General features: G+C 42.7%; 1 protein-coding gene and 1 non-coding gene across 2 annotated transcripts; both read right to left on the minus strand.

Moving 5' to 3' along the window:
* Positions 1 to 2121: 2121 nt before the first annotated feature.
* Positions 2122 to 11782, minus strand: LOC134636859 (uncharacterized). The gene is made up of 2 exons (XM_063487088.1): positions 11660 to 11782; positions 2122 to 5795 (listed from the first exon to the last, which is right to left on the minus strand). Exon 2 carries the CDS (start codon positions 5635 to 5637, stop codon positions 2974 to 2976), a length of 2664 nt encoding a protein of 887 aa, XP_063343158.1. The 5' UTR covers positions 5638 to 5795; positions 11660 to 11782; the 3' UTR covers positions 2122 to 2973.
* A 191-nt stretch (positions 11783 to 11973) lies between these two features.
* On the minus strand, positions 11974 to 12046 carry trnav-aac (transfer RNA valine (anticodon AAC)). Its single transcript has one exon. It is a non-coding gene; the product is annotated as a tRNA-Val (tRNA).
* Between the last annotated feature and the right edge of the window lie 313 nt (positions 12047 to 12359).

A 12359-nucleotide genomic window follows, 5' to 3' on the forward strand; every position in this document is an offset into this window, starting at 1 on the left:
CAGTGTGGGAATATCAGTGGGAAATTCAGTGTCCATCTTCCAGGATACTTTGAGAATCAATAATAAGAAGCGCTGAAGCTGCTGTGGCTGCCCAGCACCCAGCTGAGACACTGCGTGGAGGTTTTTCTCTTTAATCTGTCACCCGGTGGTCACTCAAAATAAAACAAAACTTTCAGCTTAAAATGAAACTTTTGTGAGCTTTTAATCCATTGAGGTTTCAGTGGATTTGTTCAGGTTTCAGAAAAATTTGTTTTCTCTCTGTGATGTCATCACAATAGAAAAATAATCAATGTGGGCAGAAGAATAAAACACTGAGCACGTGCAGCAGGCCAGGAGAAAACCAGAAGATTAAAACATTTTCATTCCAAAGGGAGACACTGAATCCTCCTTAAAGTGGATCTTTACTGCTTCTCCTCACTTCAGTATCTATCTATATATATATATATATGTGTGTGTGTGTGTGTGTGTGTATATATATATATCCTGTCTGTTTGATGTCACACAGAGAGGAAGCCCCTAATATGGTTATCTCAGGCACAGAAGCCCCACCCACTGGATCTTCAAGCATTTCTTTTCAACAGTTCATGAAAAAGAAGTTGGTTTAACGGAGGAGAAGCTAAACCACTTACTTCACAGAGGACGAAAGAAATCGAGGCCCAGGCTGACATAAAGGATTATTCTGAACTGTAAATCAAGCAAAGCTACTCTGCTGGTGCCAGAAATGAACACAACAGTTTCTCATCAAAGCGAGATGAATGGCTGTTGAGCTGGGCTGCTCTGTGGACGTTTGGGCTACAAGATGGCGTCTCCTTTATCGAAAAATAAAAGCTGCAGACGGTTTCTGTTGAACGTGTCGTGCACTCGGCTGAAATTCCAGTGAGAAAAAACCTCTCCAATATAATCAAAATGTAAAACTTCCATTTTCTGTGCAGTTAATCTAAGTGTATCATTTTATATCAGTTCTGTTGCAAATTTAAAAACCTGGCCTTTGGCTCCATCTAGTGGACACAGAAACACTGCAGCGTCATCTCCTCTGTTTCTTTTATTAAATGTCCTGAAGGCTTTCAGAGGAACTGATGAGTGACACCTGTTTAATTTGAGCCCAAAAGCATCGCAGCTGCAGCCTGCAGAGGATAAATGGGCTGTGACAAAGTGCATGATGGGAAGCCCTGAAAAAGCCTGACTAAATATGGTGTAATGATCAACTTAAAAATTAATGTACCCATCATGTGAGGATATACTAATGAAAGTTTACAAGTCAATTAGTCTCATTGGGTTATTTTTACACTTTGAATTGAATCACTTAAAATGCAAATTGACTCCATCAGTTCAAATCTGCAGGGTTGGTTATATAATCCACTGGAAGCCTGTAATTATTGTGACAGCACACTGCAACCTGCATTAGTTTAGTTGAAGCACATTTGCGAATTATTACATCACACTCAAGCCAAACAGCATGACATGTGTGACAAATCCACACGTGTTTCTGCAGGTTTCAACGTTTTTAACAGGTGTTTTTAACACATTTACAATATTTAGTAAGGAATAAAAGATTTCACACTAAGTTTAACATCCTGGGCAGGAGCTGCAACCTACAATCCTGCAGTCAGAACTTCAAGAGCACTCAATGTCCCATTAATGTGCATGTTGTGATCACTTTTATTTACCTGGGCCATGCATGCCACGTTTAATGTAAAAACTAAGGTTAAAAAAATATCCACCAACTTTTTAAGGGCTGACCAGACTAACAAACTGATATTTTGCATACAGAGAATTTCAGAAGCTAGAAAACACTGAATCTTTGAATAAATTTGGTTTGCCAATAAAAGTCTTTAAAAATTAGGACTTCTGATTTTCCTTCACACATAAAATAAACTAAATATGAACTGGAACATCTGTACCCCCTGCCAAAACATCTGGTCATGACTCGAAAGCTCAAAACTCATTTTCTTTTTTTCATGTAAATCAAGAAAATGAGCAACGTGAACATTAAACCACAGCAGTGTGCGCTACTTTATGTAAACTTTTACAATAACAAGATATTTCACCGACTTTTGATCTTTACTATTAAAATAAAGTCAAGAGACAAATAATAAACACTGACCAAATTTTAAGGTGGAATGTTTTCTTTCACATTTTATTATATGATGGAGTTGACATCACGAATCAGTCAAAACAATTAAATACCAATATGCCAGCTGTGACCATTCATTCTGTCCTCTTTAACTCACATCACTGATGGTTTCGACTGATTTACATTAACATGGATATTCTACTTCCTCGTTTGGAGAAAAAAAAAGTGGCACCGCTTTTTTCTGTTACACTCCAGTCGTAACGCACCTAATGGTAAGCAAAAGAACTCTACTGTGAATAAAGCAGCACTGAACCACAGCAGAGTCAAGGAGGCCCAGCAGTAACACGTCGTTCACATTTTAGAACCTTTATTGTCTAAGACTGCAAAGACCCCACTTCCTGAGACACAGCTGGATCTGCTGGGCAGTAACATTAAACTTTGATTTCAAGAAATCAAGTTAGAGAATCTTTATTTTTCCTGCCCCCTGTAAACACCTGCAGCACATCCTAAAAATGTATTTGGCCTTCATGACTGAATTCAAACATGATCAAGTTTCAGTTTTTTATATGCGAGCATTTCTTCTTCAAGTTAAAAGACATTTGTTACAAATAATCCCAAGATGTCAACAGTTAAAAAAAGAAAAATTTGATTGCAAGAGTTGTTTTTTGCCACTTTATAGACCAAAACAAAAATCGATCAGTCTCATCCTCTTTATGTCCACCAGGGTTAAGGTCAAGTTGGATTTTAGGCACATGCTGAACAGAAATGGGAAGAGGATCCCCATTTCTATATAAATGGTAAAGGTGAATTTAACTGATTTAACCTGGCAGATATAAAGCAGTTCAGTTGCAACTCTATCCTGAAAACTGACATTTAAAATACAAACAGCAGCTAGGACTTTATTCTATCTCGACTTCCATATCAACAGGCTTCAGTTTTCGGACAAACACAATGTCATCATTCTCACTATTAAGGCCCGGCTCGCCAAAGTCATCTTTCGGCTCCTCTTTAAAGACCACCTGGGAAGACTCGGGGAACTTGGAGGCCTCGAAAGGGAGCTCAAAAACTTTGTTCAGGTAATCCCCTTTTCTCCGTTTTTTGCCAGTCATGGCTATGACCTGCGAGGCAATGGACCAGGCGAACTCCACCTTCCGGTGGCTCTGAGAGCTCAGATCGAAGTTGTACTCCAGAATCTCATACAGAGCAGGAACGTATCGGTTGTAATTTTGTTGCACATATTGGTGCAACTCAAACAAAACTCCTCTTGTCAGAACCTTCAAATCAAGTTTCGTTTTGGTTTCTGATTTGGAGCTGAGGTCGAGGTCCAGTCCGATCTCCTTGCAGTTCTGGTAGTCAAAGCGTTTGACAAATCCACTAAAGCCATCCAGTTCCCCTTCTAGAGCTGGGTCCCCATCTTCGGTTGGTGAGTGTGGAATCTCTTGCAAGTTGCCATTCAGCGGGACAATCATATTTAACCACCTGTTGATTTTCGGTGACATGTTTTGCTTTTTCATCAAGCTTTTCTGTGTTGTGTACCATCTCTGGATCTTCTGCGCAGCCTCAGTCTCACCACTTTGCAGATCAAGATCAAAATTGTGCTCAAGGATGTCATTAACGGTATTGCGGGCCTCACCACACAGCTCCTTCACAAAGTTGAAGATCTCAAGCACAGCGCCTGTTGTCAGGATGGTCAAATCAAGCTTCTGGTCTGACGGGCGTTCTATGGTTGACCAAAGATTGAGACCCAACTTTTTACAGAAAGGGTGTTCTTCTTTTTCAGCTTCTTCCCTCTTTGCTGAATCTGATGAATCTAACCCTTTCTGCCCTTGACTCTGGAGTTCCAGTTGAGTCTGAAAACTGCTGGTCACATCAACCATGTGGTATATCTCAGGGAGTTTGAAAGGCTTGCAGAGAAAATCCATATTCTGACTCTTCGGGTGGTTCACAAGATTTTTATGTTTTGCCATCATGTAAACTAAGAAATTGCGCTCATGTTGCTCATCTTGGAGCGTAAGAGTAAAGCTGTTTAAGAGAATTTCAAATAAAAAACTGCGTACACTCCTCGACAAAGCAGTTCCAAACTTGAAAACCTCCCACATCACCCAGTTGGTCAACAGTTGTAGATCTAAGCTCCGTTTTGGTGAACAAAAGTTGAAGTCTAATCCGATCTCTCTGCAGTGGGCGAACATGTCATTGACTCGGCTCGACGTCAGGATCTGTTGTGTGCGAGCAGCGCGCCTCAGCCACAGCCTCTGCTTTGGGGTTTCTGCACATCTTCCCTCAGAGAACAGACACCAGTATGATTCTTGACTTGTCTGTGTGGGTGACAAAGAAGATTTGTGGCCATAACTCAGAGGCTGCATTGGTGAGATGAAGACTTCTTCCTCTTCTGGCTTTACATCCTGCAGCACGTTCATTTCTACCTCTGTTCCTGACAAACAACTTTCAGGTTTCACATTTTCTGGTTCAGCTTCTGTTTCTGACTGTAATTCTGTCTCAAACTCAACAGGACACATGTATGACAAATCATCCTCCTTCATCTCCTCCATTTTGCTAGCCTGCTGCTTCCGTGTTTGTCTTTTATTGGTGGCCAGAATTTGTGCTTCCAGTTCTTGGTTATCTGCATCAGGTGTTTTTCTTTTTTTACCTTTATATTCCAATTTATTCTTCTCAGCCGGGATCTTAAAAAGTTCCTTTCTGAAAGTGTCTTTGTCCTCAGCTGTCAGGCAGGTGTATTTTCTCTCTATCACCCTGTTTAGACACATTCGGAACTGAGGTTTATTAAAAGCATAACCAAAGTTGTGCTTGACCAGTTCATAAACTAGGTAAGTGTGTTTTCCACACAGCACTCGGGAAAAATCAAGCATCTCTATCATCACACCACTGGTGAGCAGACTTGGGTCCAGTTTCTGTTTGGGGGCGTGACTTGGTCGAATAGCTAGGGTCACACCAAGTTGTGCACAGAAAGGGTTAGCGCCCTGTGTTTTTCCTAAACGGATTCCTCCTTGTTTTTTTACAGTGTATTTATTGATAGCAACTCTGGTAGTTTCAGCTTCGTGGTTGTCTGAAGACTGGCAGTCCTTGCTGGAGACAGTGAGCACTGAACTATCAGCAATTTTGTTCCATTTTGGACAGTATCGTCCTGACACGTCTTCTTTGGACCCGGCTAAAACACTTGGATCTGGCAGCTGAAATGTTTCTTTCCATCTATTTGGCTTCATCTTTATTTGCTCCTTCAGGTGCTTAATTCTGTTGTGGACACGAACTGCATAGATGTAACACAGACTGTCATTGTTTATGTCAAAGCCAAGGTCAAAGTTGAACTCCAGCATTTCGAACAGGAAATACTTCTCAGACCTGGTCACTGTTTTGGCAAACTGACAAATTTCCAGCATAACACTATTCGTCAGCAGGCTCTGATCCAACTTCTCCTTCCTTTCAAGTGCCGCATTGAACTCCAGACCAATATCAACTGATTCTGGGAAGGGGACTGCTCCTCTTTGATACCTAATGCCATGGGCAATGCGGCGCTCCCAGATGTAGCTCTCATCAATGCCATCCATATTGACATTTAAAGCCCAAAGTCATTAGAAACTGCTAAGGTTATGTCAAAAACCCTGGTCCTTGCTCAGGCACCTGGCTAGACTCCTAGTCAGCTTTCTTGTAGAGAAAATCAAGATATTATCTGAAGGCATCATCCTCACTGCCACATCTTCTCAGTCTGCAAGTAAAGACAAAACAGTTTCAATTAGTTAGGCTTAGAAAAATCTTAAAGCAACAGGATCTGATTTCATCAACATCCATGTGATGTATGAATTAAAAAAAATATTCAGCACTTGTAAAACAGAGTTAAACCGTGCTTAATAAAAACAGAGTAACACACAGACTTAAAATCAAAAAATAAGTTTTTGGAGCTTCATTTAGCTATTTCCGGCACCCCCCGTGTGTGGCAGCCTGTTACAGCAGCTCTGCTCATTCTGAGTTTCTTTCTTTCTCATCTTTTTTTTCCTCGTAATTTTTATAACTAACATATTAGCAATTAGACTCTGCAACCATGTTCTACCGTTTTGTGTTGGTCTTGGTCGTTTTTCTTTATTTTTTTCCACTTTTTCCACCCGTGTTTGGGGACCCAGTGCAGGGATCCTTTGTTTATAGCAGGGATCAGCTGTTAGCGCTACGTCCCGCAGCAGTGCTGCCGGTGGACAGACTTGACATTCCCAGCGAGCTGAGGAAGAAAAGACGGGGGTTTCGTGCTGGGAGGGAGGGCCGTCGCCCGAGAAGGAGACGTTATAGACCATCTCTGCCTTCTGTAATCACTGGAAACGTAAGATCTTTGCCCAATAAGATGGATGAGCTCACGTCGCTAACCTGGTCACAGAGGGAGTACCGGCAATGTAGCATCATGATGCTAACGGAGTCCTGGCTAACACCCCTAACTCCAGACACGAGCGTGACACTACCAGGATTCCAGCTGCTGCGGAGGGACAGGACGAGAGAGAGCGGTAAGAAGAAAGGAGGGGGACTGGCAGTGTTTGTGAATGACAGATGGTGTAACCCCGGGCACATCACTGTGAAAGAACAACTCTGCAGCAGAGACATTGAGCTGTTAGCCGTTAGCATGCGTCTGTACTACCTGTCCCGGGAATTCTCGCATGTTATCGCGATAACAGCGTATGTCCCCCCCCTCGGCCAACGCGGATGCAGCCTGTGACACTCTCCACTCAGTGGTCAGCAGACTGCAAACACAATCTCCGAGAGCCCTCCTCATAATATCAGGGGACTTCAATCATGCCTCACTGGACTCCACACTGCCCACCTTCACCCAGTATGTGACCTGCCCAACCAGAGACAATAAAACACTGGACTTAGTGTATGCCAATGCTGAAGAGGCATACAGTTCATCACCTCTCCCTCCACTGGGCAGATCTGATCACAACCTGGTGCACCTTGTCCCTGTGTATGAGCCCTTAGTGCGCAGGGAGCCACCAGCCACCTGCACAGTGCAGAGATGGTCGGAGGAGAGCGAGGAGGCTCTTAAGGATTGTTTTGAGTCGACTGTGTGGGAGGTGATCTGTGACGACCACAGAGAGGACATCGACAGCCTTACCACATGCATTACTGACTATATTAATTTCTGTGTGGATAACACCGTACCTACCAGGACTGTACGGTGTTTCTCCAACAACAAACCTTGGATTACCCCAGAAATTAAAGTTGTCCTCAAGCAGAAGAGGAGGGCCTTCAAATCCAGAGACAAGGAGGAGTTGAAAAGGGTGCAGAGAGAGCTGACGGGACTGATAAGGAATGGGAAGGACAGCCACAGGCAGAAGATGGAGAACCAGCTTCAGCAAAACAACGTTGGCGAGGTCTGGAGAGGCCTCAGAACCATCTCGGGCCACAAACATCTGAACTCTCTGCCTGGGAGGGATGTGAGGTGGGCAAATGAACTGAATCATTTCTTCAACAGATTTGATTCATCCATGAGGCAGTCTCCAACATCGGCTGCAGACTCACCCACCCCCACTGCTGCTGTTCCACCTCTGACACCTCAGACACTTCACACCTCCTCTATTCACCCTGCTCACTCCTCCCCACCCCCAACAACAGCATCCAATACACAATCAACACAAGGCTCCAACCTGACTCTCTCAACCACCCAGGTTAGGAGGGAACTGAGGAGGATTAAAGCCAAGAAGGCAGCGGGTCCAGATGGCATCAGCTCGAGGGTCATCAGGTCCTGCACGGACCAACTGTGTGGGGTGATGGAGCACATCTTCAACCTGAGCCTGAGGCTGGGGAGAGTCCCACAGCTCTGGAAAACCTCCTGTGTTGTCCCAGTGCCAAAGACTTCACGCCCCAAGGACCTCAACAGCTACAGGCAGGTGGCTCTGACATCCCACCTGATGAAGACCCTGGAGCGCCTGGTCCTGACTCAGCTTCGGCGCCTGGTGAGCTCATCATTGGACTCACTTCAGTTTGCCTACCAGCCTGGCATTGGAGCGGATGATGCCGTCATTCACCTCGTGCATCGTTCCCTCACTCACCTGGACACCGCTGGGAGCACTGTGAGAATCATGTTCTTTGATTTCTCCAGTGCCTTCAACACCATTCTTCCCACAGTCCTGAAGGACAAGCTGGAGAACTCTGGAGTGGACCATCACCTCACTACCTGGATTTTGGACTACCTCACCGACCGACCACAGTATGTGAGAACTCAGGGCTGTGTGTCGGACAGGGTCGTGTGCAGTACGGGGACCCCACAGGGAACGGTTCTGGCTCCGTTCCTCTTCACCATCTACACTGCAGACTTCTCCCACAACTCCACCCAGTGCTTCCTGCAGAAGTTCTCTGATGACTCTGCAATAGTCGGCCTCATCACTGATGGGGACGACAAGGAGTACAGAGGACTGACCCAAGACTTTGTGGACTGGTGCCAGCTGAACTACCTCCAGATCAACACTAGTAAAACCAAGGAGCTGGTGGTAGACTTCCGCAGGCACAAACATCCTCCACTGCAACCACTGAACATCCAGGTATGGACATTGAGGCTGTGGACAGCTACAGGTACCTTGGTGTTCATCTGAACAACAAACTGGACTGGACTCATATCTCAGACGCCCTCTACAGGAAAGGGCAGAGCAGACTGTACCTGCTGCGGAGACTCAGGTCGTTTGGAGTGGAGGGCCCACTCCTGAAGACCTTCTATGACTCTGTGGTGGCCTCAGCCATCTTTTATGGTGTGGTCTGCTGGGGTGGCAGCATCTCTGCCGGGGACAGGAAGAGACTGAACAGGCTGATCCGCAGGGCCAGCTCTGTTCTAGGATGCCCTCTGGACCCAGTGGAGGTGGTGAGTGACAGGAGAATGGTGGCTAAGCTGTCATCCCTGTTGGACAACATCTCCCACCCCATGCAGGAGACTGTGACAGCACTGAGCAGCTCCTTCAGTGGGAGACTGCGGCACCCACGGTGTGGGACGGAGAGATTTCGCAGGTCTTTCCTCCCCACTGCTGTCAGACTCCACAACAAAGACTTTTGCAGCTGATCAAACACACACACCCACACATGTGCAATAACACTAAGTGCAATAATCTTTTCTGACAAAGTTGTATTTTTACTCAGTTGTATAAAGCATTTGTATTCTATTTTTATCCTATTGTTAGGATTGAAACTAATCCTATTGTATGATTTTATTCTATTTTATTCTATTGTATATAGTATTTTATTTTATTCTATTCCATTCTGTACAGTTGTGTACAGTATATTATTCTCATTGTATTCTAATTTTTGCAATATAACTTTGCACTGTCCACTTTCTGCTGTGACAAAACAAATTTCCCACGTGTGGGACCAATAAAGGTTATCTTATCTTAAACTACAGAAAGAATTTGAAAATTAGTTTAAAATACGCCACACCTAAGTGGTTTAAGTGCAAAATCAAAATAAAATAAAACGCAGTCAAAGTATGAAGAAAAGAGTATAAAAAAGACATAAGAAAAGCTATACGAAAGCTCTATTCTTTTATCACTCTTATGTTCAAATATGTTCAAATTCGAGCTGGTTAATATTTTACTGTGAGTAAAATATTACTTTAGATTACTGTTTTGTATTTTACAGTATTTTAATGAATAATCTGTTACAATTATTTCCTCAAGGATGTTGTTTCCCACAGATAAAAAAAACCCCAAGTGATAAGACCCTGGCATTATTAGTATTCACATGGGACTGTGTCAGTGAGGTGGGGTACAAAAACGTCTGTGCCCTTCTTTAAAGATGTGGTTCAGTCACTCAGACAGTGAATAAAGAAATTTGATGTAAAAGATGTGTTCAGGAACTCAGTTTTATCTTTTAAACAGTAAAACACACATGAGTTGTGTTCACTTCAAATCCACAGTACACTGAGAAACAGAAATTTATTTTAAACTAGTGGTATGCAGTACTGCAAGATTTGGTATTGAGCCGATACCAAGAAACTACAGGGCCAGTATCAATTATACTAATATTTTTTTTTAATAATTAAGGTTGATTCATCATCAAATTGCCAGATCTGAATAAATTTTCATGACCATTAAGTGTTTTTTGGGGGATTTTTCCTTTGGATTATGAATTAGTTAAAACCCAGGACATAAATTATAAAATGTTTAAGTCTGCAGCACATCTACTTTCACAGATAACACAAAAGAGTAATTATATTCAATCAAACCTGAGCCATATTATATTTGGTGACTTTTCATTTGCACTAAATGTTTTCCTTTAAACAACATGTTTCAGTTAGATGACTGCTCTGTGCTGCATCGGCACTTAAACAGACAGCCAGGTTGCCTCTTTGATGAAACCGCAGAAACTAAAGTATCAGTCACATTAGGCTCGTATCGCTCAATATCAATACAAAGATAGGTTTCAATATCATCGATATTTGGATCAATCCGCCCACCAAAGTCCAGCCACATGGACTCATGGCTCATCTTTCTTAGCTTTTCCTATTGATTCTCTGAAGTAGTTATCATCACTGTGGGTGTAACATAATTGTGGCCATAAGCATGCTGTGAAGGCACTGTTTGCACATTTAAGAAAATGTACAAACAGGACAAGTTTGTTGTCCTTTCGTTGTTCTGTCACGACTGTGAGTGTGGCTCATATTTAAGAAGCAAATAAAGATTTCATAAAAGCAAAACCCCTCAGTTTTTACTGACATCTAATAACAACAGTGACATGTATTAGCAGTATTCTCACATCAGCAGCTAATTTTTTTAGCTGTTGGTAAGAACAATAAGAGTAGGTAATTTCCATTATTTATTTATTGCTTTTAAATCATTCATGTTACAACAAACTCGGACATGGTCACCTGTTCAGTTCTGCTTGTCTGTAGAAGATTAAAGATTAAGACATTAGACACTGGATCTATGATGGCCTCATGACTCCGAGGTACCCCGGATGATTTAGTTGTTCTGTCTTCTTACAGTCTACAGCAGTGCTCAGGGCATGGTTTGCAGTAAGATACTTACTTTTACCTCTTAAAAAAGCATTGAAATGATTGTTACAATGACATTAATGCTCATAAAGGAAAAGGGGTCAAAGTGCATTATGGTTCCATAATTGTTTGCAGATTTTCTTGCATATGAATTATTTTAAGAAATTGCTAAAATTTGACCATTTTCGTATGAATATGGGATTTTTCTAGTCTAATTTTTAAAACGAACGAACAGATTTAATCTTGAATTCTTCTTGAATTGTTTTCTCCAATATTTATCCTCCCTGACTTCAAATTAAACTTTTACTCCACCCGGAATGGCTGCGTTACTCTTTGCCGCAATAGGCTGCAGTTCTGCACCAAACCAGCGGATTTCAGGTCTTTGAAAATCTTAAATTCTTCGCTTATTGTTGCGCAGGTCGTGGGGACAGGGGTGAACGGTTAGCTTCACAGATTTATGCTAAAAGCGAACTTCCTGAGCTTCCTGTGCAGTTTATTGAGCTGCAGAAACACCAACATCGGCATCCGCGCTAACGTTAGCTTAGGACTGCAAAGCTAACTGTGGGTTGTCTCGGCGGGTGGACGGAAGCTCCGAGGGCAGAAATACAAGCACTTACCTACACCTGAAGCAGAAAACGAACACATCGGTGGTTGGTGAGAGTTAGAAAGTCTGTAGCTGCATAGTGGTTTTTTAAAGCATGTACTGCAGCACGGCGCTCAACAACAACTGCAGCGACACATGCGTGCTTCCTGAGTACGGGTCGCGTTCAGGGACATATCAGACAATTCAGTTTTCACACAGTCAGTTTATATTTGTTTCACTTGTTACCCACAACGCGCCAAGACCCCACGACTGCATGAGATATGGTTTGGTGACTTTAATAAGACAATTTAATGAAAAAAAATAAAATGAAATAAAATAAGAACATAATGTTTCCGCCCGGTTTCGAACCGGGGACCTTTCGCGTGTTAGGCGAACGTGATAACCACTACACTACGGAAACCGTGTGACGACAAAAATCACCTGAGCATGATTTAAAAAGCTTGTATGCGATCTACCGTTGTAAGGTAGGTGGTACGAGTGTTTATTTCTCAGCAGCAGCAGCAGCCCACAACCTTTTTTGCAGCACGGACCGGTTTAATGTCCGACAATATTTTCACCGACCATTAAGGTGTCACGGATAAATACAACAAAATAAAATGATACGACCAAGACAGTGGTATTTTGTAAATATAATAATAAACGCGAATTCACTGTGTAATTGTGTAACTTTATTAGCAGGGTCCTCCTGAAATACGCAAACAACAATGAGAGTA

This window comes from Pelmatolapia mariae, linkage group LG10_11, assembly GCF_036321145.2.
Source record: "Pelmatolapia mariae isolate MD_Pm_ZW linkage group LG10_11, Pm_UMD_F_2, whole genome shotgun sequence".
Taxonomy (NCBI): Eukaryota; Metazoa; Chordata; class Actinopteri; order Cichliformes; family Cichlidae; genus Pelmatolapia; species Pelmatolapia mariae.

Bases quoted from the DNA above. Each gene is read 5' to 3' on its own strand.
- LOC134636859 (XM_063487088.1), bottom strand. From the start codon at position 5,637: ATGGATGGCATTGATGAGAGCTACATCTGGGAGCGCCGCATTGCCCAT.